Here is a 22,360-nt window from a genome sequence, read left to right on the forward strand (position 1 = left end):
GGTGGGCAGATGGATGGGAGGATGGGAGTGGGTGAGTAGAAGGGGGAACAGATGTATAGAGAAACAGGGATGTGTGGGCTGGTGGATGGGTGGATGCAAGACTGAGTGGGTGGCTGGATTAATGGGAGGTGAGCAGCAGGTGCCTGGGAGTCTGGGGAGTGGGTTTGTTGGTTGGCTGTGGCTGGAGAGATGATGTTAGGGCTTGAATTGTGTCCCCCGCAAAAGATATGTGAAAGTCCTCACCAGGACTGGGAATGTGATCTTATTTGGAAATGGGGTCTTTGCAGATGTGATCAGGTTAAAGTGAGGTCATTAGTGTGGGCCCTCATCTAATCTGACTGCTGTCCTTCTAAGAGAACACGGTTGGGCATGGTGGCTCATGCCTGTAATCCCAGCACTTTGGGAGGCCAAGGCGGGAGGATCACCTAAGGTCAGGAGTTTCAGACCAGCCTGGCCAACATGGTGAAACCCCGTCTCTGCTAAAAACAGAAAAAATAGCTGGGCATGTTGGTGTGCGCCTGTAATCCCAGCTACTCTGGAGGCTGAGGCATGAGAATCACTTGGACCCAGGAGGCGGAGGTTGCAGTGAGCTGAGATCGCGCCACTGCACTCCAGCCTGAGCGACAGAGCGAGACTCCGTCTCAAAACAAACAAACAAACAAAAAAGAGAACACCTGGAGAAGGCCTTGTGACACACGCAGAGACTGCAGTGACGCAACTGCATGCCCAGGAAGGCCAAGATTCCCCGCCACCACCAGCAGCTGGAAGAGCAAGGAAGGGTCCTCTGCAGAGTGTCAGATACAGACACCCTCATTTTGATCTCCAGCTTCCAGAACCGTGACAATAAATTGCTGTTGTTTTAAGCCACCAGGTTTGTGATCCTCTGTTCTGGCAGCCCAGGACACTCATGAAGATGGGGACGCATGAGCTGTTGGGTGGGTGGGTGGGTGGGTGACGAAAAGGCAGATGAAGATCCCAAGTATGTCCCAAATATGGCTTGGGACATACTTACATTAAAAATGAGTCATTATGTATCCAAAATTCAAATGTAGCTTAGCATCCTGTGTTTCTATTTAATTCTGGCAATCCCACCTGTGAGAGCATGGGGGGTACTGGGCCCCACAGTCCCAGGAGAGAGGTGGCTGAGGGCCAGCTGCCACACATCCTTTCTGGAAGAATAGAGAGGAAGGCAGAGGTGGGGAGGAGAAGGAAGACAGGAGGGAGAGGTGGAGGAAAGTAATGAGGGCCTGGGGCCTGGGATGGGGCAAAGGGGGCCGGACAGGGGGGCTCAAGGCCAGGTAAGGGCAAGGAGCAGTGTGCTCAGGGTGCCCGAGGGGACAGGGTGGCTTGCCAGCTCATCTCAGTGCCTGAGGCTGTGCCCATGGAGTGACAGGAACATACCCCCCAACCTCAGGCTCCATACCTGGGGGTCGGCTGACATCTGCGGAGAAGAGCCAGTCAGCAGCCTTCCTTGCATCCAGCCCCACCAGGTAGAACTTCCCGAAGTAGGACATGTCAAACACAGCGGCGGCCCCTCTGCAGGCCAGGCACTCCTTCTTGATCTGAAAAGTTCCAGGCAGGTGGGAATGCCAAGGGGGCCTTTGGGGCATGCTTCTTCCTCAAGAATGTGGAGAACGAGGGGTCTTTCCAACACACCTGTACTGAGCCTCCCCTCCCTCTCTTCCAGCCCACACCAAGCCCTTCTCAGCTCAGGTGCACACTGTGACACATGCTTCTCAAGCACAGGACATGCTCCCCAGGATAGATTATATGCTAACCCACAAAACAAGGCTCAATAAATTCAAAAAAGTTGAAATCATACAAAGGATGTCCTCTGACCACGATCTAATTAAATTAGAAATCAATAGCAGAAGAAAAATTGGAAAATTCACAAATAAGTGGAAATTACACAACACACTGCTAAAGAAGCAATGGATCAAAGAAAAGAATCACAAAGGGAATCAGAAGCTACTGAATTAAGGGAAAATGAAAGCACAACACACAACCACTTATGAGATGCAGCTAAAGCGATGCTCACAGGGAAATTTCTGCTTGTATATGCTTGTATTATAAAAGAAGATCTCAAATCAATAGCCTGATCTTCCACTTTGAGACACCAGAAAAAGAGCATAATTAAACCCAAAGCAAGCAGAAGGAATGAAATGTTAGAACAGAAATAAATAAGAATCGAAAAATAGAAAAAAAACCCAGCAAAACAAAAAGTTGATGTTTTGAAAAGATCAACAAAACTGACAAATTTCTAGCTAGAGTGACAGAGAAAATGAGAGGACTCAAAGTGCTAAAATCAGGAATGAAAGACAGGATATCATGCCTACCCTACAGAAATAAAAGGGATTCTGGGGGAACTCTGAACAATTGTATGCCAACAGACTAGACACGAAATGGACAAATTCCTAGAAACACACAAATTACTGAAACAGAATGAAGACATGACAAATCTTAATACAACTAAAACAAAAAAGAGATGGAATTCGTAATTGAAAAATTATCCACAATCCCAGGTCCAGATGGCTTCCCTGATGAATTTTACCAAACAGTCAAAGAAGAACTAATACCCATTTTCCCCGAACTCTTCCAAAAAATATGAATAGGAAATACTTGCCAATTCACTCTAGGAGGCCAGCATTACCCTGATGCCAAAAGCAGAAAAAGATATTATAAGAAAACTACAGACCAATATTTCTTACAAATATAGATACAAAAAAATCCTCAACAAAATACTAGCAAATCAAATCCAACAACATAGGGAAGAGATTACACGCCATGATCAATGGGATTTATCCCAGGAATATGAGGTTGGTTTAACATTCAAAAATCAATTGATGTAATGCAAGATATTAAGAGAACAAAGGACAAAAACCATCTGATCCTCCAACAGATACAGAAAAGTATTTGACAAAATTCACCCGTTCATGATAAAAACGCACAACAAACTAGGACTGTAAGGGAGCTTCCCTCAGCTGATGAAAGACATCTATAAAAATCACGTCGCAAACATTATACTTCATGATGAAAGATCAGGAACAAGACAGGGGGGTCCATTCTTGCCACTCTATTCAACATTGTACTGAAGGCTCTAGCCAGGGCAATCAGGCAGGAAAAGAAAAGGCATCCAGATCAGAAAAGAAGAAATAAAAACATCCCTATTTGCCAATAACAGTATCTTGTATATAGGAAATCCTAAGGAATCCACTAAAAAAAAAAAAAAACTGTTAGAACTAATAAAATAGTTCAACAAGGTTGCAGGATATAGGTCAATATGTAAAAATACACAAAAATCTATTGTATTTCTATATTAGCAATGAACAATCTCAAAAGGAAGTTTTAAAAAATTATATTTATAATATCATCAAGATAATAAAATGCTTAGGAATAAATTTAATTAAAAGTCCAAAACTTATATTCTAAAATCTAGATTTTTTTGAAAGAAATGAGAGAAGACCTAAATAGGTGGAAAGACAGCCCACGTTCATGAAACAAAAGACTTACTATTGTTGAAATGACAATATACCCCAAATTGATCTACAGACCTAACACAGTTCCTATCAAAATTCTCAGCTGGTTTCTTTGCAGAAATTGACTAGCCAATCCTAAAACTCATATGGAGATTCAAAGGGGCCAAGAATACTCAAAACAATACTGAAAAGGAAAAACAAAGTTGCAGAATTCACACTTCTTGATTCCAAACTTGCTATTAAAATACAAAGCTGGCCGGGCGCGGTGGCTCACGCTTGTAATCCCAGCACTTTGGGAGGCCGAGGCGGGCAGATCACGAGGTCAGGAGATCGAGACCACGGTGAAACCCCGTCTCTACTAAAAATACAAAAATTTAGCCGGGCGTGGTGGTGGGCGCCTGTAGTCCCAGCTACTTGGAGAGGCTGAGGCAGGAGAATGGCGTAAACCCGGGAGGCGGAGCTTGCAGTGAGCCGAGATTGCGCCACTGCACTCCAGCCTGGGCAACAGAGCGAGACTCCGTCTCAAAAAAACAAAACAAAACAAAACAAAACAATACAAAGCTACATAATCAAGACAGTGAGGTACTAAATAAGAACAGAACTATAGATCAATGGAATAGAATTAAGAGTCCAGAAATAAGCCCTCATCTTTACAGTCAACTGATTTCAACAAGGATGCTAAGACAATTCCAAGGGTAGAGCAATCTTTTCAACAACTGGTGCTGGGCCAACTGGGTGGCCACATGCAAAAGAACGTGGCTGGACCCGATCTCACGCCACGCACAAAAATTAATTTTCATGGATCCTAGACCTAAGTGTAAAAGCGAAGACTATAAAACTCTTAGAAGAAAACATAAATATTTTTTACCTTTGGTTAGGTTCTTAGAAATGACACCAAAAACACAAGCGACAAAAGAAAAACATAGAGATGAATTGGACAGCATCAACATTTTAAAAGCTGCAAACAATGCCATCAAGGAAGAGAGATGACAACCACAGGATGGGGAGAGTGTGTGCACATTACAGATCTGATAAGGGACTTGTGTCTAAACTATATAAAAACATTTGCAACTCGATAATAAAAAGTTGGGTGCGGTGGCTCACGCCTGTAATCCCAGCACTTTGGGAGGCTGAGGCAGGTGGATCACCTGATGTCAGGAGTTCGAGACCAGCCTGACCAACATGGAGAAACCCCATCTCTACTAAAAATACAAAATTAGCTGGGCGTGCTGGCGCATGCCTGTAATCCTAGCTACTCGGGAGACTGAGGCAGGAGCATTGCTTGAACCCGGGAGGCGGGGGCTGCAGTGAACCGAGATTACACCATTGCACTCCAGCCTGGGCAACAAGAGCGAAGCCCCCTCTCAAACAATAATAATAAGACAAATAACCCAATTTTAAAAGGGACAAAGGATCTGAACAGACATCTCTCCACAGAATATACGCAAGTGGACAACAGGCCCATGAAAATGTGCTCAATATCATTAGTTGTTCCAGAAATGCAAATCAAAACCACACTGAAATGCCATTTCATACCCACCAGGATGGCTAGAATCAAAAAGTCAGATAATAACAAGTGTTGGCGAGGATGTGGAGACATTGGAACCCTCTTGCACTGTGGTGGCGAATGTAATGTGGTACAGTTACTTTGGAGAACAGTTGGCGTTCCCCCAAAATGTTAACCAGAGATACCACTTGATCCAGGCCTAGTTACACACCCATGAGAAATGATAACATACATGCATACAATACCTAGTATATGGATGTTCACAGCAGCACTGCTCATAAGAGCTCAAAAGTGAAAACAACTCCAATGTCCACCAACGGATCAATGGATGAGTAAAATCTGATGGGTCCATACAATGGAATATGATTGGGATAAAAAGGAATGAAGTGGCCAGGCATGGTGACTTATGCCTGTAATTCCAGCACTTTGGGAGGCCAAGGCAGGTGGATCACCTGAGATCAGGAGTTCGAGACCAGCCTGGCCAACATGGTGAAATCCCGTCTCTATTAAAAATACAAAAATTAGTTGGTCGTGTTGGCCTGTGCCTGTAGTCCCACCTACTTGGGAGGCTGAGGCAGAAGAATCGCTTGAACCTGGGAGGCAGAGGTTCCACTGAGCCGAGATCGCACCCCTGCACTCCAGCCTGGGGCAACAGAGCAAGACTCCATCTCAAAAAATAAACAAATATATAAAACTAAAAAAAATTTAAAAAAAGGAATGAAGTGCTGACACACACACTACAACATGGATGTGCCTTGAGAATATCACGCTAAGCGGAAGAAGTTGATCACAAAAGAACACATATTTTATGATTCTACTTATGTGAAACGTCCAAACTAGATATATCTACAGAGAGAGAAAGCAGAGTAGGGTTGCCCTGGGCTGGGGGATAGGGTGAGGTATCGGGTATCTTTTGCTGGGAGATGAAAACATTCTAAAACCTAGATCATGGTGATGGTTGTGCAATCCCGTGAACTCACTAAAAAACACTGAGTTGTACCCTTTAAATGAATAAATCATATAGTATGTGAATTAGATCTCAATAAAGCTGTTTTTAAAACACACACACACACACACACACACACACACATACACACAACTTCACTCCCTATTTCCTTCCCCAGGTTTACAAATGCCTGGGTGAGGTTTTCAGAATCTTCTATTCTTCACTGTATTTTCTACTTGGTCTTCCCCTTCAGGGCTCAACATGCCCCCCCACTGCTGAGCAGATGTGCCCACCTCATTGTTGTTATGGGAAAAAAAATAATCACGACAGCAACAACCACAGCTTCCTGAACAGTTGCTGTGTGTCGGGAAGCTGTTTCATCTCCCCCAAACTCCCTTTGAATTTACACAAGGGAACTCATATTACCCCTCACGTACCCAGGGGGGCCAGGGATGGTGGCACAGCCAGGCAGTGGCAGAGTTATGGTCCAGCCAGGCTGTGCAGGGGTGCACTGACCCTGACAGCTGGTCACGCAGATCCCTGCCCAGCTCCACATTCAGTGATGCCTCATTGGTGGACTGGATTGAAATCAGCCATGGAGAAAGTATTTACATCAGGGAAATTGGCCAGTGCTACAGAGCCAGCTTCCTCCCCTCTGCCCCAGAGAGCTGGTTGTTAAGCTGTTACCAGCATACCACTGGGACCGTCTGCCTCCTGAGCTCTCCGTGGCTTCTCCAGCCCCGCCAGGCATCACTGTCCTTCAGGACAGGGCTCCCCTTTGTCAGTTTCTGCTGTACCTTTGCTGCTGCCACCGGGGCTGCCAACCAAAACCCTCAGCAGCCTCCCGCGCTGGGCTCCTCTAGCGGGCCCGGGAAGCTGCCAGCGCCAAGAACAAGCACGTGTTTCGTGCTTTAGGACGGCTTCAGGCGCTTTTGCGGAGGCCGGATGAAGCCACAAAGCCAAGTTGGCATCTCCCCCGAGCTCCCACATCCTCGAGGGCCAGAGTCCCACAGGCTTTAGACGCTGTGGGTGCGGAGGTGCCAGACGGAGCCCCGAGCACTCCCTGGAAGGCAGCGACAAGGGACTCGGGCACCGAGCCGGCCCTGCTGCTCAGGCACTTCATGACACACACGCCTCCTCCTTCCTGCAGGAGCCCCCTCTTCCGATGCCTTGAACAGATGTTCTGCCACTGGAGCAAGCTTTGGGGGGAGATGGTGGAAACGAACGGCTTCTTCCCTTCAGGACTGGCTACAGAACCCAGTGCGGGACCCAGGGGGGCCCTTGTTCAAAGACCGTGAAGAGTTTCAAGGCACTGACAGCAGAGCATGAACCCAAGCTGGGCCCTTCAAGGCAACAGGCGACCGCAGGGTCAGACCCTACCGAAGCCGGGCTTGCGACGGTCCCAGAGGCCCCAGGAAGGAACCCCCTCGTGGATGCCTCCTAAGCTGTCCCTGGGCTCTGAGACTCTGGGCTCAGGCCTTGGCTCTGCTCCTATGTCAGATTCGCAGTGAGAAGTCACGCGTCTCCCTGGGGTGGCACGGGGAACAGCAGCTGTGCTCCACCTGTGAGCACTTTACAACGCGATTGGGCAGGCCAGGGCAGACGCTGGCCTCGCTCCTTCCCGGACAGCTGTGGGGGAGAACGCCCGTGTGGTGCAGGCTACTGCAGCGGAGAACCCCAAGACTCCTCACCTCCACCCCCTGCACGTGGAAGCCAGGTCCCCAGGCAGGGGCGACGGGCTGCCAGCTGCCCCGTGTGACCAGCCTCGCCTGCCCACTTTGGAGCAAGAGCAACAGCAAGCAGGCTCCAGGCCACGGCCCTCCCGGCTCTGGTTCCCTCTGCTTGTCCCTTGGAGGGGCCCATACGGGGCCTGATGCCCAGGAGCCTCCGGCCACCTTGTCCTGGATCTGCTCTGCGCTGGCTTCCAGGAAGGAGGAACCCCTTCCCCCACCACGTCTCATGCCAGCCTCGGCGCAGCTCCGGGGAGCGGGAGGGGGAGGCTCAGAGCGGTGCAGCCCCGCCGGGCTCCAGCCCGTCGCCTCAGCCCCCACCTCACCCCATCCCCAGCGGCACCACCACTTCCGCTCAGGCCTGGCTGCTGGCAAAATCCCGGCACAGAGGGAGGAGGGGGGAGAGGAAAACGCATGAATCCTCCTCAAAATGGAGTCAGCTGAAAAAAGCGTGAATGCAGAGCCTGAAGAGACTCCTGGGGGAGGGGGGGCCCTGCAGGGTCAGCCGAGGGCCGGCGCAATGGGAGGCTCATCTGAGGGACAGGGAGAGGGACGGACCCCCACGGTGGACCCCAGCTACGCACCGTGTCGTGGTGGGGCGGGAAGGCGAAGGTGTACTCGTCCGCCAGCAGCCTGCCGTAGGCGTAGTCCTCGTGCGCGCGGCTCCCATAAGCCCCGTAGTAGTCGTACTCGAGGACCTGGGAAGACAAGACGTGGTCCTCAGCCTCCCTCGTTGGTCCCTCGCCGCTTCCCTCCCCAGAGCGGGGTCCCGCTGAGGCTGTGATGGAGTCAGGCCTGGCCCTGCCCTCGGAGAGCCCTGCACTGAGTGCGAGTGTGTTGCGGACACGGGCGGGGGGCTCCCATGAGGTCCAGGCAACATAGCGGCACAAAGGAGGCAGCAGGGTTGCCTGGTGGGTCTGAGAGCCCAGCCAGGGCCCAGGAGGCTGGAGGAGAATCTGGGTGCACCCAAGGCGGGGAACGACATGGAGAGGTGGTTACCCAGGACCTCAGCCAGGGCTGCTCCCTGGAGCCATGGCAATCCCAGGCCCAGCTCCTGCTCTGGGCCAGGCCCTGCGGGAAGTGCCTTACACTCCCACCAGGTGTGCCCCTTTCTACAGATGAGGAGAGTGAGGCGCAGAGAAGTTATATCTCACCCAAGGGCACAGACAAGTCCTGGACTGGGCAGTGGCACGAAGCCAGGCAGGTGCGTGGGCTCCAGAGTCCAGCTTTTCTGCCACTGCCTTGGCCTCCCTGGGATCTGCCCCCATCAGACACCCCACAGCCCCATGCCCCTCCCTGGCCTCTGCTCCTGCAGATAATCCCCCCACCCCCCACCACCTGCCCTCCTAACTGCTGACACGGCACAGCTGTGAAGGCAGGTGCGGGCAATTCTTACCTCCCAGGGCCGGCAGCCCTGCCCATCCGCCCAAGCCTCACCTCCTCATCACACACAGGTGGGAGCCAGTGTGAGGTTGTTAGGGAGTCAGGCTTTGCTGGCATCTCTGCATGGAGTCCCCCCCTCCCCAGCAGGGACATCCCACCCGCTGCAGCCCTGCCAAGGTGTCCTGGACACCCAGGCTGGCTCCCGGGTGGGGGTGCAAAATCTGCCCATCTTGGGACCTGGGGTGTGTTCCTGACTCTCCTCTCCTTGCCCAGGGACAGGGGAGAGGGGCTTCCAGGGCCAGATCTGCCTGGAACACAGTGGGCTGCGCTTCAAGGCAGGGTCTGCCCAGACCCTTCCTCCCCGTAGGGTTCAAGAGGACGGCATGTCCCTAGGGGCCAGCAGGAGAAGAGACGATGACGGGCAACGCTCTGACCTCAGAGCCGAGGCCCCATTAGCCAGCTCTGGCTCCCGTCTCCCCTCCCGATGCCCTGGAGCTCTGGAGCCTGTCTTGGGCTGTGGGTTGCCATGGGGATGGAAGGTGGGTGCACAAGAGGAGACTGGTGAGACGCAGCCCCGGGAAGGGGATTTCGATTTCTGTAAATCTGGATCAAATGCTACCCCTCAGCTGGCCTTAAGGCCTTGCGTCGCCTGCTCCCGAGGGTCTGGGTCCCAGCTTTCACAGCAGGACTGCCTTTGTTCCTCCCTCTGAGGACCCAGGTCCCTGGGAGGCCCCAGAGGACGCCCAGAGTCCAGGCCACTGTGAAACCTCCATGGGAAACTGAGCACCCTGGGTGCATCAACCCGCCCAGTGCCTGCCCTCCTACGGACATAAACCAGCAGTCGGAGTGGCCAAAAATAGATGCAGAAGATGCTCCATTCCTCCTGCAACCTGGGGGAGTCTTCTTGCTGTCTCCCCACCACAGGACACCCCTTCTGCTCTGCCTGCAACCCTTCCCACTTAGGCCATGGAAGGCCTGGCCACAGCGGATGGGGAGTGGGGAGGACAGGGAGTGGGGACTGCGTGAACAGCACAAAGAACGCACTGAGCCTTGGGGGCAGGTCGGCAGGGCCGGGCTTCCCGTGTGCAGAATAACTGATCACGACAGTGGAACCACCTGGGGAGGCGGGGTACACGGAGGGGCAAGGATGGGGTACACAGAGGGGCAAGGGGGTTGACAGGGCAGGGCCTCCCAGCGGCACAGCCCAGCAGGCGCTACTCACCGGAGCTGGGCCTCGGGGATGAAACCATCCCGGTCGCTCCCAGCCGTGCCGCTCCTGGAACACGCAGCCTTGTCCAAGGAGTTCCTGAGCAGGAGTGGGGAGCAGGCACCTGTCACGCACTGCCCGATACCCCTGCGTGGGGCAGAGTGCCACATCCGCCACCTTACACCCAAGGGCGCGGAGAGCAAGGAGGCCCTGATTCTTGGAACCAGGCCCCCAGCCCAGTGTTTGCAGCTACCCTCACTGCCTCACCCTGAGAACCCCTATGCATAGAATTACCACCTGCCTCGTCTGCCCTCGCCCTGAGAACCCTATCTATAGAATTACCACCTGCCCCGATCTGCCCTTGCCCCAAAAACCCCGTCTATAGAATTACCATCTTCCCTGATCTGCCCTTGCCCCAAAAACGCCATCTATAGAATTATCACCTGCCCTGATCTGCCCTTGCCCCTAGAACCCCCATCTATAGAATTACCACCTGCCCTGATCTGCCCTTGCCCCAGGAATCCCATCTATAGACTTACCGCCTGCCCCAACTGCCCTCACCCTGAGAACCCCCATCTGTAGAATTATCGCCTTCCCCTATCTGCCCTCATCCTGAGAACCCCCAGCTATAGAATAGCACCTGCCCCATCTGCCCTGGCCCCGATAACCCTCATCTGTAGAATTACCACCTGCCCTGATCTGCCTTTGCCCTGAGAACCCCCATCTGTAGAATTACCATCTGCTATGGGATGGAATCACATCCCCACATAAATTCATATGTCAAAGGCCTGACCCCGACGTGACTCTATTTGGAGATGGGATCTTTAGGTTAAGTGAGGTCATCAGGGAGGGTTCTAATCCCATACGGCTGGAGCCCTTATAGGAGGAGGAAGCGACGCCAGGGCCCTCTCCCCGCTGCATGAGGACAGTGAGAAGGCGGCCGACTACGAGCCAGGAGATCCCTCTCCAGGAACCCATCGTCCGACACCTTGATCTTGGACCTCCCAGTCTCCGGAAATGTGAGAAAAAAAAGGTCTGTTGAATCCTCCCCACCTGTGGCCTTTTGCTGTGGCTGCCCTAGCAGAAAGATGCACCATACGACCCAGCAATTCTGCTCCCAAGTATGCACAACAGAACCGAGAGTGGGGTTGCAAACAAATTCTGTTCACGCATGTTCACTGAGCTCTATGCACAACCACTAACCAGGGAAGAGAACCCACGTGGCCCTCAGCTGATGAGTGGATCAACAAAGCGTGGTCTGCATACGCCGTGGAATATTATTCAGCCATAAAAAGCAACGAAATTTGGACGCATTTTATGATGTGGATGAACCTTGAAAACATGCTACAGGAATGAAGCCAGACACCAAAGGTCATGTATTGGATGATTCCCTGCACATGAAGTGACCCGAACAGGCAAATCCATAGAGACCGAAACAGCTTAGTGGTTGCCAGGGCTGGCGGGAGGAGATGAGGAAGGGCTGTTTACAGGGGATGGTGTTTCCCCGTGGGGTGATGAGAATGTTCTGGAACTGGGTAATGGGAATGGTTGCGCAGCACTGTAAATGCACTTAATGCCACTGAATTGTACACTTCAGAGCAGTTAAAATGGCTCATTTTAAGATCTGCCTACTTAATCACAACAACGAATGTAATGAACACACTAGAGAAACAGAGTGGGAGATTTCTTTAAAAATAAATTTGGTTTGGGAAAAAAAAGAATACCCAGTCTCAGGTTTGAAAGGGCCCTACCCGGGGGCCACCCCCTCTGACTGGAACGAGGCCCCGAGCCCAGGGCTGAGAGGGCCTCGGGGGCCGCATCTGGTTCCGGATGGCCAGCTGAGGGTCTGTCCCAACAGCACCTGCCCTCCCCTCCACCCCCGAGGCCCCAAGAAGGAGGAGGCACGCCCAAGGCCACAGCATTCATCAGTGACATGGACGTGTCCTCCCTGCCTGCCTGGGATCCTGAGGGGTGGCAATCGAGGGCACAAAATCCACCCACCCCTCAGTGAGCCACGGGGACATCCCACAGGCCACCTTTCCAAGGAGGCAAAGTGTTCATCTCAAGAGTCCATTAAAAGAGGGCAGGCTCCCCTCTCTATAAAAGAAAGAAAGAGAACAAACTTAAGCGGCTGTCAAGTGTCGCAAGAAGGCTGCTAACTAGGAAGGGAAGTCGAGGCGTGGGTGAACCAAGATTTCCCTGGGGGGCAGGGGCGTGCTTCAGCCCCTGCCAAGTTTCTTCGGTAGAGCTGCTCAGTTCTGAGGAATGCGTCTGAGCTGACTGCGAGAGGAGCAAACCCTGCATTCACCCAGGGAGGCTTCTGAACTGTCAGGACTGGCAAGGGCGTGATTACTGATTACAAGCCCGGGGGCATGCTAGGGAGACCCCAGGGCCACGTGTGGCCTGAGATCATAGCTAGTCCACCAAGCCAGGCCAAAGGGCCAGGGCAGCCTGGGAGCCAGCCCTCTGACCACTCTGGGCCTCTCCCCAGGAGGTACAGCTAATACCGGGATCTCTCTTGGGGCCAGACACTGGAATCTCAGGTGAGGGAGGCCCCTTCTCCAGTTTAAATGCCACCTGCACCCTGAGCCTCCCTCTTGCCTCCCTGCCCATCCATCTGTTCAACAAACATCCCCCGAGCACCTCAATGCCCAGGAACCAGAGTGCCTAGGACATAGCCCTTGTTCCCCAGCAAGCAAAGCGTCTAGCACGAGATGGCCAGGGAGAGGGGGAAGGAATGGAGACGGGGCTGGGAGCGCGGGGAAGGAGCTCCTGGGTCTTTGGGGACCCAGGGGAGGGCACAGGGGCAGACCTGAGAAAGGGGCACCTGACAGTGGGTTTCACTGAATGGGTGAGTCGAAGCTCACCAGGGCAGAAGAGCCTCCGCAGCAGGCTCTACAAGCAGGAGCCCCTCTCCTGGGTACGCCATGTTCTGGCTGCTCCCCCAACATGTGGCTGCATACACCCACCAAGACCCCGCTCCCCAGCACCGCTGCCCTGTTCCACTAGAATGGAAGCCCCCCGGGTGGGAGGGAGCCATTTCCACTTTATTCCCTAACGTCCTTGGCCCTGAGCACTGTGCCCAATACATGGGGGTGCCGGGTTACTACCTGGGGAATGACAGACACCTTGTCACCGCGCCTGACCTGCGGTTGGGGTACGCAGGTATTTCTGTCACCTGCTGCCCTGAGGATGTCCCAGACCCTCACCACCAGTCCACAGCAGGAGCTGTAGGGGCGTTACCTCGTGCAGCGGGTCTTTCCTCATGTTGCGCCCGGCCAGCGGCTCGTCGTGGGGGAAGGCGACAGAGTAGTTCTTGGCGTAGGACTCATGGCTTCGCTCTCGGATCCAGCGGGGGTGGTCCGTGAGCGAGTGATGGAAGCGCCTGCCACAGACAGGGGGACGGGTCACTGCTTTGGGGACGGCCCATCAGGGAAGGGCTGGCCTGGGACCCAGGGCAAGCCTGGACCTCGGTCCCCTCCAACAGAGTCCCCTTTGTGGCTCAGCATTGAGTGGGCCCCTGACTCTCCATTCGCCCCACACTTGGGTGAGCTTGGCTTTCTCCCCCAGAGCCACCCCACCCCGGTGGCCCTCAGTGAGTGGGCACTGCGGACAGAGGGCCCAGCCGAGGCTCTCATCCCCCACGGGGGCATGGGGTTCCGGCCTCGCTCTCCACACATTGCTGTCTGCTGCCTAGGTTCCAGTGCTGGGGAGTCCTGGCACCCCCTACATGACTGGGGAGGGAGCGGCCCCTCGGAGGGATGGGCTCAGACCCCCAGAATGCTCTGGGAAGGGTCCATGTGAAGGGTCTTTAAAGTTTAGCCTGGCGATGCGTCAGAACACCAGTGTCTCCCTCCTCGGCAAGAGACCCCCCTTTCCACCCGCCAGCAGGGGAGTGGGGGCAAGGGTGGCCGCCTGTCCCGTCAGGCCTCCCCAAGTCTGTGATCCCAAAGCTGGGCCCCGTCTGTGGGTCAGACCAGGGACCCATGAGGTACAGAGTCTCTGGGGGAAATCCCAGCTGTGTCTGGGGAGCAGCTGCCAATCCAGCCCCTGGGACCAGAGATGATGTGGCTGTGATAGTTTTGGGTTTGTTCCTTCGAGGCTGGGGACACAGTGTGCAGCCACTGCAGCCCCCGGTGGTGTCCAATGTGAGCCCGGCGGGCCCCACGCGATTTCTCATGGAGCTATGGAGCTCTGTGGCTGCACCTGTGGCCTAGGCCTCTGCTGCCCCTGAGTGGGCAGAGCAGCCAGTGCCCCGCGGCTTGTTCCCTGGTCTCCTTAGACCAGCTGCCCCTCCCGGATCAGACAGTGCGGAACTGCTGGCTGGAGTGAGACCTGGGCCCAGCTGCGTCAGGGCCCTGCAGCTGCCTCCCACGCACAAACCTCCCTGTCAGCCCCCGGCTTTCCCAGCACCCTGCCTCCCCCTCACACTCCACCTGCTAGAACCTCACTTCACTCAAGGCTGCCTCAGCAGCCACATCAGAGGCGTTTCTATCCTCAGTGACACCTGTCAGGGCTGATTCTTAGTCTGCACGTAATTCTAGCAAGCAGGATTTTCTGATCTGGATGGGTGGGGAGTAGAGGTGCAGACGTGAGGATTATTATTAATGATATTATCATTAACAGCCGCTGTCGCTCATGGCACCCAGCTCCAGTGCAGGCCCAGAGCTGAGTGCTGCCATGGGAGGAAATCCCTCTCTCTTTGTCCCCAGAGCTGCCTTCTGCATGGGACCCAAGATTAACTCTTTCACGTGAGAGGGAAACTGAGGCTCAGAAGGGTCTCACAAGTGTTCACAGTCACACGGCAAGGCCACGGCAAAGGCAGCCCACACCTGCGCCAGGCTACGCTGACCAGGAGCTGAAGGAGGGAGTGATGGAGCCGGTGAAGATCTGGGAGGGTTCTTGGGGGCAGCAGTGAGGTGCATGTCGGGCGGCAGGAGCAGCGAGTGACCTACAGAGTCCCAGCTGCCAATTCTGCCTGTGAGCAAGTGGGCAGAGGGACCAGGCCGGCCCAGACCACCCTGTTCACTTAAATAAAGAGCAACTCTTCCCTGGCTCACCCGATCCCCAAGGAATTTCCCTGAAAAAAACAGCCCAGCCCACACTCTAGCTCTGCCTCTGTTGGGTACTGGGCCAAGCGTCCACATGCATGAGCCTCAAGTGCACTCCAAGAGGGTGGTACATTGTTCCCATTTTCCAGACGGCGAAACTGAGGCTCAGAGAACAGGAGCAACTGACCAAGGGCCACATAGCTGACAGACGTGGGGCTGGAGTGACTGCCTCTTATCTGATTTCAAAAGGAAGTCACACGCAGGGCAGCTGCCATGGCCTGGAAGCTGCCTGGTACCCGGCCAGCCTTGGGACCCTCACGTGCAGCCTGGAGCCCAGACAGGCCCTGCACCCAGGGACGGCTCTGGCTGCCTGGTCTCCCGGGATGCCCCCTCACTGTGCGTGTCTCCCATGTGTATGATGAAGGACGACCCAGGTGTGTTCTGGCTCTGGCCTGAGGGGAGCAACCAGGAGTCTCTAGCCAGGGGAAAGCTCCATTCTGGCGCCGACGCTCTCTGTTCACTTTCTTTTCTGGGTCTTTCAACGACTTTCTCAGGCACCTCCTTCCTCTCCTCGCTGTGACTCTCTCCTGCAGGGTCTGTGTCTTGTCTCTGTCCCCGGGCACAGGCCCGAGGTGGCAGAGCATTGCATTAGCGCTACAGCCCCTGGGGGCCGGTGGCTGGTCCTGCTGGTGGCGGCCGTCCACTCTGGCACACTGAAGGGGATTGGAAGCCCCACATCAGTGACGGCTGGGCTGAGGACGGCATTAGCCTGTGTGTCCTGGGTGCCACCAGCCAGGCTGCTTGGCAGGGGTCTGGGACCAACAAGGTGGGTGCTCCTCCTCCTGCTGTACTCCAGGTCTCAGCGGCCCCGTACCTGTGCCCTTGGCTCCCAGCCCCAGAGCAGCCCATGGCACACTCCCACCAAAGTCTCAGTGATGGAAGGAAGACAGCTGACCCAGGGAGGCCCAGGCCTGTCCCCAACTTGCCAGGGGTCGCCTCAGGGCCTCTGCCAGCCCATGAGCAAACATCCTGCCTGCTGAGTGCGTGACTAGGCCCCAGGTCAGGAGCTGGGCAGGCTGGGCGGCTCCATTTTGCAGCCGAGGACACAGAGGCACAGAGAGGCCACACAGAATCTGGTTGGTGGGTTCCAGAGCTGGAGTCCCCAAGGGAGGCCAGGGCATGAAGACTGTCCCTCCTGGGGAGGGAGCTGGGTCCCTACCTGGCTCTGGTTCAAAAGCTGGGTGACTTCAGGCAAGTCACCTCCATTTTGCTGTTTGTGGCAGGAAGGGCCTGAACTGGCCCTTCCTTGAAGTCCTTTAGAGCTTTATCATTTCCGGAACATTCCTCTCTTGGGAGAGTGCAGGGGCGCAGGCCCAGATGGGCTCTGAGTCAGCCAGAGGAGGCTTCACTGTGTTAGGCGCCATGGAGGGGTGGCCGCTGGGGGACCTCAGTGTCACTGTCTGTCTCTGTGGGGTCAGACATTCTCCCCCACAATGGGCATAATGTCCTCATCAGGCCAAGAAAGGACTCAGTCAGCAGAGGCGAGGGGTGCACTGAGCTGAGCCAGGCCTTCTCCCTCCGGAGCCCACCCCACCTACTGCCTCCCCAGGGAGGCTGTCCACCAGCAGCAGCCGGGAGCAGAGTGGGCTGGAGGGACCCGGAGGCCGGCCTCCCTCCAAGCGGCCCTGCCTCGACAGCCACCCCACAACGTACAGGGTGCGGCCCAGGCCACAGGCCCTGCTGTGTGGGTCGGAGAGGCCACTGCCATGGGGACGAGACACAGGAGGAGCCTCCCTCCTTGCTGGGGAGCGCCTGCACCACTGTGCTGTGCTCTGCAAGAGATGGCCCTGACTGGCAGAAGGCCATCGGGATAGGCTGCCGTCACTGGCTCTGGCCACTAGCACCCCAGTCCATGCATCAGCTGGGGATGACTTAGCATTTCCATGTGCAGACCCCGTGCCGGGCGCCTCACCAGCATAAATGCCCTCCCTGCTCCCAAAACCTCTGCAGCCCCTCCCCATCACCCTGCATTAGAGACGAGGAAGTGGCTTGCACTGGGTCTCATTCCTGGCCACTTTGTCAGTGTACGATTGAACGGGACAGCCAGGGCTACCTGCCTGCAAGCCGCGGTGGCACACACACTCAGAGCAATTTTCCCAGCTCAGCCCTGCTCCCTCCTGCCCCCAGGCCTCAGTCTCCCCATCTGTGAGGTGGGGTGACGCCATCCCACTGATGACTCCAGAGCTGTCCAGGGGCTCAGGCAGGACCCTGGGACAAGAGATCTTGGAAGTTGTAAAGGGGCGTGGACCTGCCCCCCAGCCACCCCCTCAGCACTGCCCACCTTCTGCTGGTGGCCTTCCTCCCTCACTGCTGCCCCTTCCAGGAAGCCACCTGGATTTCAGACAAGGCTCCTTTCTAAGTAGCCCTCACTGTTTACCCCACCCCACCTCTCCTGAGTGGCGGGCCCTGCCCTTAGGTCCCAATGGGCCTTACCTGATGTCATAGCCATGCATGTCCTTCTCTGGGCGCCCATGGATGATCCAGTGGGCCAGCTCCTGCCCACAGCCACCACCCAGCATCATTCCTGGCAGGAAGAGAAGCACAGGGCTGCGGTCTGCCCCCCAGGGTCCGCCACCCATGTCCAGTCCCGTGCCCCCATCTCCATGGACAGCACAGACACTCCAAGCCCTGCTCTCACACCTGGGGTGCTGCGCGCCTCCCAACTGGACTGCTGCTGGACTGGGCCCTGGCACAGGTGCACTCTGGGAAGCAGGAGGGGCTGGACTCCCCAGCCTCTCCTGTCTCCACCACTGTCGGGGACCACGGTGCTCCTGCGCCCGCCTCCCCCAGAGCTCTGGGAATGACAGGACCTCCCTCCTGGGGACCAGGAGGGCTGCTGCCTGGACTCACCCGCGCTGTTGAAGCCGCAGCCCAGGAAGAACCCTCGGAGCTCAGGTGCCTCCCCCATCAGGGGCTTGTGGTCGGGCGTGAAGGATTCTGAGAGGAGAGAGAGGCCTGGAGTCCCTTTTGCAGTGCACACACTCTTGGGGTGGGGTCTTCCAAGAGAGCAGTGATCAGGCCGGGGTCTGCAGGTGCCCCTCCACCCAAACCCTCTCCCTCCTCTAGGCCCTGCTCAGCGCCACTTCCTCATGGGGGCCTCCCCGCTGGCTCCTGCCCGTGCTCTCCGAGCCCCTCCACGTGTGCTGCCAGAACCAGCTGATGGCGACCTGGCTGGGTTCTGCCTGGTGGGGTCCCGCTCTGTCTTGTGGCCATTGTCCTGCCGACAAGGAGCCCTTCTCTGACCCTGGAGACCACGCTGCGGCTCCCCACTGCACCAGCGTCCTGTGTGTCCCTGCCAGAGACTTGTCACTCCTGCCCACTGGACCTCGAGAGGGCAGGGACCAGTTTTCTCACTCCACGTCCCCCGGCCTAGCACAGGGTCAGAGCCCAGCAAGTGCAGGTGCTTGATAAATGTTTGTTGAGCCAACAAAGGCTCCCAAGTTCTGCGGGGGAGGAGACCCATGTCCCGCTCCAGCGGCCACCGCTGAGCCTCAGACAGAAGCCAGGACACGGTGGGAGGGGAACCCTGGCTCTCTGCAGCCACAGTCCTGGATTCAAACCCTGCTCCACTCCTTCCTAGCTGTGTGGCATTGGGCAAGTCACTTTGCCTCTCTGAGCAAGGCTTAGCGTCCTAGTCTATAAAACTGGAATAGCAGAACCTCCACAGGGCTGTGCGCTCGCCAGCCCACAGGCATTCATGTCCTGGGCTTGGCCCTGGGAGGCAGCGCTGAGCAGGACGTGTCCCAGCCCTCCAGGAGCTGAGGGAGGGAGGGAGCAAATACTTAAATAAGCGAAAAACAGATGGTCTGGTAAAGAAAATACGACGAGCTGAGGGCCACGTGTCACTGAGGTGCTGGCTGCTACTGTTGGTGCCCCAGCACACTGTGTTAGACTCTAGAAGAGGAAGCGGCCGGCCCTGGTCTGAGGGACCCCAGGGCACTTCGTTTGTGAGCAATGATGCAGGGATGGCTCCAAGTCTGGGGGGGTCATCCTCTGCATGCAGACCAGGAGCAAGCACCATCCCGCTCCCTGGAGGGCTATCAGGGCCCCCAAGCTAGATGCTGAGGGGGCAGAGAGCCACAGGGAGCCTGGGCTGAGAGCCTGGCCAGGAGAGGCAGAGCTCTTTGAGGGGCAGAAGGCGGCAGGGCCACTGCAGGGGAGGATGGAGGAGGAAGGCTAGAGGGTCAGGGCCCTACGTGAAGGGCCTGGGTTATCAGGGCAGAGGGCAGAGGCCGGAGCAGCCATCTGGGTGAGAGACAAAGAAGGCTCCAGAGAAGGTGATGATGGGGCAGAAAGAGTGAGCTGAGGCTGGGTGCAGTGGTTCACGCCTGTAATCCCAGTACTATGGGAGGCCAAGGCAGGTGGATGTCTGGAGCCCAGGAGTTCAGCACCAGCCTGAGTAACATAGTGAGACGCCATCTCCACAGAAACATCAAAAGATTAGCTGGATGTGGTGGAGCGAGCCTGTAGTTCCAGCTACTCAGGAGGCGGAGAAGGGAGGATGGCTTGAGCCCTGGAGGTCGAGACTGCAGGGAGCCAAAATCGCACCACTACTCTCCAGCCTGGGTAGCACAGCAAGACCTTTAAAAAAACGTGGTGGGGTAGGTAACCTGGGCTGGGTTTGGGGATGGCCCAGGGAGCACCTTGGGAGGGCTGGAACTATTTCCAGGCCCAAGGAGGGCAGGAAAGAAGCTCTGAACAACCTCACAGGGAATCTGTGGGGAGCGCTAACAACAGCTAGCGGAGGGGCAGCTGCAGGGAACAAGGGTCTCTTGGATGTTTCACAAACGACTCAGGCGGGTTGAGTAAACCGAGGACACATGGGACCTCCAGGCAGCATGGCCGGGGGCCAGGCCTGCAGCTCCCACCCTGACCTTCGTGAGCTCCACCATCCTGGAATGAGAGCTCTGCCTGCCCTCCGAGGCGCTCCCTAAGTCACGGGGTCCTGGGACTTCCCTGCTCTTTCCTGGAGGTCAAAGGCCATTGGCCGTGCCTGGCAAGGAGAAATGCTGATTCCCCACGAGTGTCCCATCCAGCCGACAGACCAGTTCCAAGATGTCCTTGCCTGAACGTCTTCCCCAAAATAGGGCTTTGTGGGGAGTACCGGCTCCCCAGGCTAATTAAAATGAGAGAGAGGAAGAGAAAGATAGACAGAGAGACGCCTGGGGTTATCTGTGTCCCTGGGATTCTTCCAGGTCTGTGTTTCTTGCTGCCAGGCCCACGCAAGCTGGTGGGGGTGGGGGGTCGCAGGGGTGGGGGCAGTGAGTCACAGCCGTGGGCTCCCACCCTGCACGCTGCCCCGGCCCCTGGGGCTCCATCTGCTTCTCCCCGGGGCTGCACTTAGCACCAAAGGCTCCCATAGGAGTCGAATCCATTAAAGTAGCCCCTGCCGGCCGGGCGCGGTGGCTCACGCTTGTAATCCCAGCACTTTGGGAGGCCGAGGCGGGCGGATCACGAGGTCAGGAGATCGAGACCACAGTGAAACCCCGTCTCTACTAAAAATACAAAAAAAAATTAGCCGGGCGTGGTGGCGGGCGCCTGTAGTCCCAGCTACTCGGGGAGGCTGAGGCAGGAGAATGGCGTGAACCCGGGAGGCGGAGCTTGCAGTGAGCCGAGATTGCGCCACTGCACTCCAGCCTGGGCGACAGAGCGAGACTCCGTCTCAAAAAAAATAAAAAAATAAAAAAAATAAAGTAGCCCCTGCCGACGGCTGAGCAGATGCTGAGCGTGCCAGGACAGAGAGGGCTGGACTCCCCAGCGGGCCACAGCCTTTCTGTGTTGGGACTCTTCCCTGTCCTTAGGGCCCTCGTCCGCTTCCTGCATGGCCCGTGGAAGTCCCTGGGCTCCCCGCTTCATGCCGCCCACGTCTATTCAAATGCTGTCTACAGCTGCTGGGCCTGGCCCATGCCCTGCACCGCCCCTGTGGCTTCTCGTCCCTAGGTCACCCTGCCGAGTCAGTGCTCCATCACCATCTCACAGATGCACCTACTCCGGAGGGCACCCACTCCAGTGCCCTTCACTAAAGGCACAGAGAGACTCACCAGGCTTCTGACACAAAGTTTCCCTGGGGGCAACACTGTGTCTTCCTGAACCTCTCTCCCAGCCCTGAAGCGGGGCCAGAGCTCCCCCTACCAGGAGCAGCGGGGAACACCATGTGATTCTGCTGGAACCCTGATGTGGGGGATTCTCTGTGCCCACCTGGTGCTCCCCTGCCCAGATCACGTATCCGCGGCAGGCCCAGCGCCGACTCGCCCTCCAGGGCTGGGCTAGGCTGCCCCTCCTCCCGGTCGCCCGTCTGTGTCCTCAGGCTGTGGCCACCCAGTCACCCCATGCCTCCTGTCAGAGCGCCCACCCACGGGCTGTGGTCAGTGACTTGGATTGGGTCTCCTCTGCCAGAAGGAGGGCACTGGCCCTGAGCGTGCCTGCCTCCGGCACAGACGAAGTGCCACTTAATGTAGAATGAATGCCCTCATGAAGGAACGCTGGTGCTCTGGGGTCACTGGTAGCTCCTGGGCTGCCCCACACTCAATTCAGGGACGTCTGGCTCAAAGTCCCTTGGCTATAAACACCGGGGTGCCAAGGTCAGCTCCAGCCCCTCCTGCTTCCCAGGGAGTGCACCTTTGCCAGGGCCCAGGCCAGCAGCCTCAGCCCCACACCCGCCCCCTGGGGCAGAGCCTTCCAGGCTCCCCAGGCCAGCAGGGTGGGGCAGGGCTGAGCTGCGCTGCGGATGACCCACGTGGGGCATCTGGGAGCTGAGCCCACCTTTTTGCTCCAGCCTCCTCCAGCTAAGTTCTCCTGGGGCTAGCAAGGAGGGCCAGAGTTAGGGGAATCTTGGCACAAGAGCCTTCCCCTGCTGAGCTGGCCTCCAGGTGCAAGCCGCCAAGAACAGCGGGGAGGCCAGCAGCACGGGGTCCTGGCCAGGGCAGTGCTCTCTGGGAGTGGTGGGGGCTGGGGCTGGAGGCAGGACCGGGACTCACAGCTGTATCAGCCTCTCATCAGG

At 56.3% G+C, this 22,360-nt stretch overlaps 1 protein-coding gene across 1 annotated transcript in view; it reads right to left on the minus strand.

The window, feature by feature from the left end:
• SARDH (sarcosine dehydrogenase) overlaps positions 1-22,360 on the minus strand; it is a 74,937-nt gene that overhangs the window by 31,053 nt on the left and 21,524 nt on the right. Inside the window, exons 10-16 of the mRNA XM_032165575.2 lie at positions 18,211-18,297; positions 17,794-17,884; positions 13,493-13,634; positions 10,265-10,348; positions 8,244-8,357; positions 1,423-1,562; positions 1-23 (exon numbers count right to left, since the gene is read on the minus strand). The exon at positions 1-23 is cut by the window's left edge and continues 90 nt beyond it. Coding sequence (XP_032021466.1) covers positions 1-23; positions 1,423-1,562; positions 8,244-8,357; positions 10,265-10,348; positions 13,493-13,634; positions 17,794-17,884; positions 18,211-18,297 — 681 coding nt within the window. The remainder of the gene's footprint in view (positions 24-1,422; positions 1,563-8,243; positions 8,358-10,264; positions 10,349-13,492; positions 13,635-17,793; positions 17,885-18,210; positions 18,298-22,360) is intronic.

This window comes from Hylobates moloch, unplaced genomic scaffold (assembly GCF_009828535.3).
Source record: "Hylobates moloch isolate HMO894 unplaced genomic scaffold, HMol_V3 SCAFFOLD_10, whole genome shotgun sequence".
Taxonomy (NCBI): Eukaryota; Metazoa; Chordata; class Mammalia; order Primates; family Hylobatidae; genus Hylobates; species Hylobates moloch.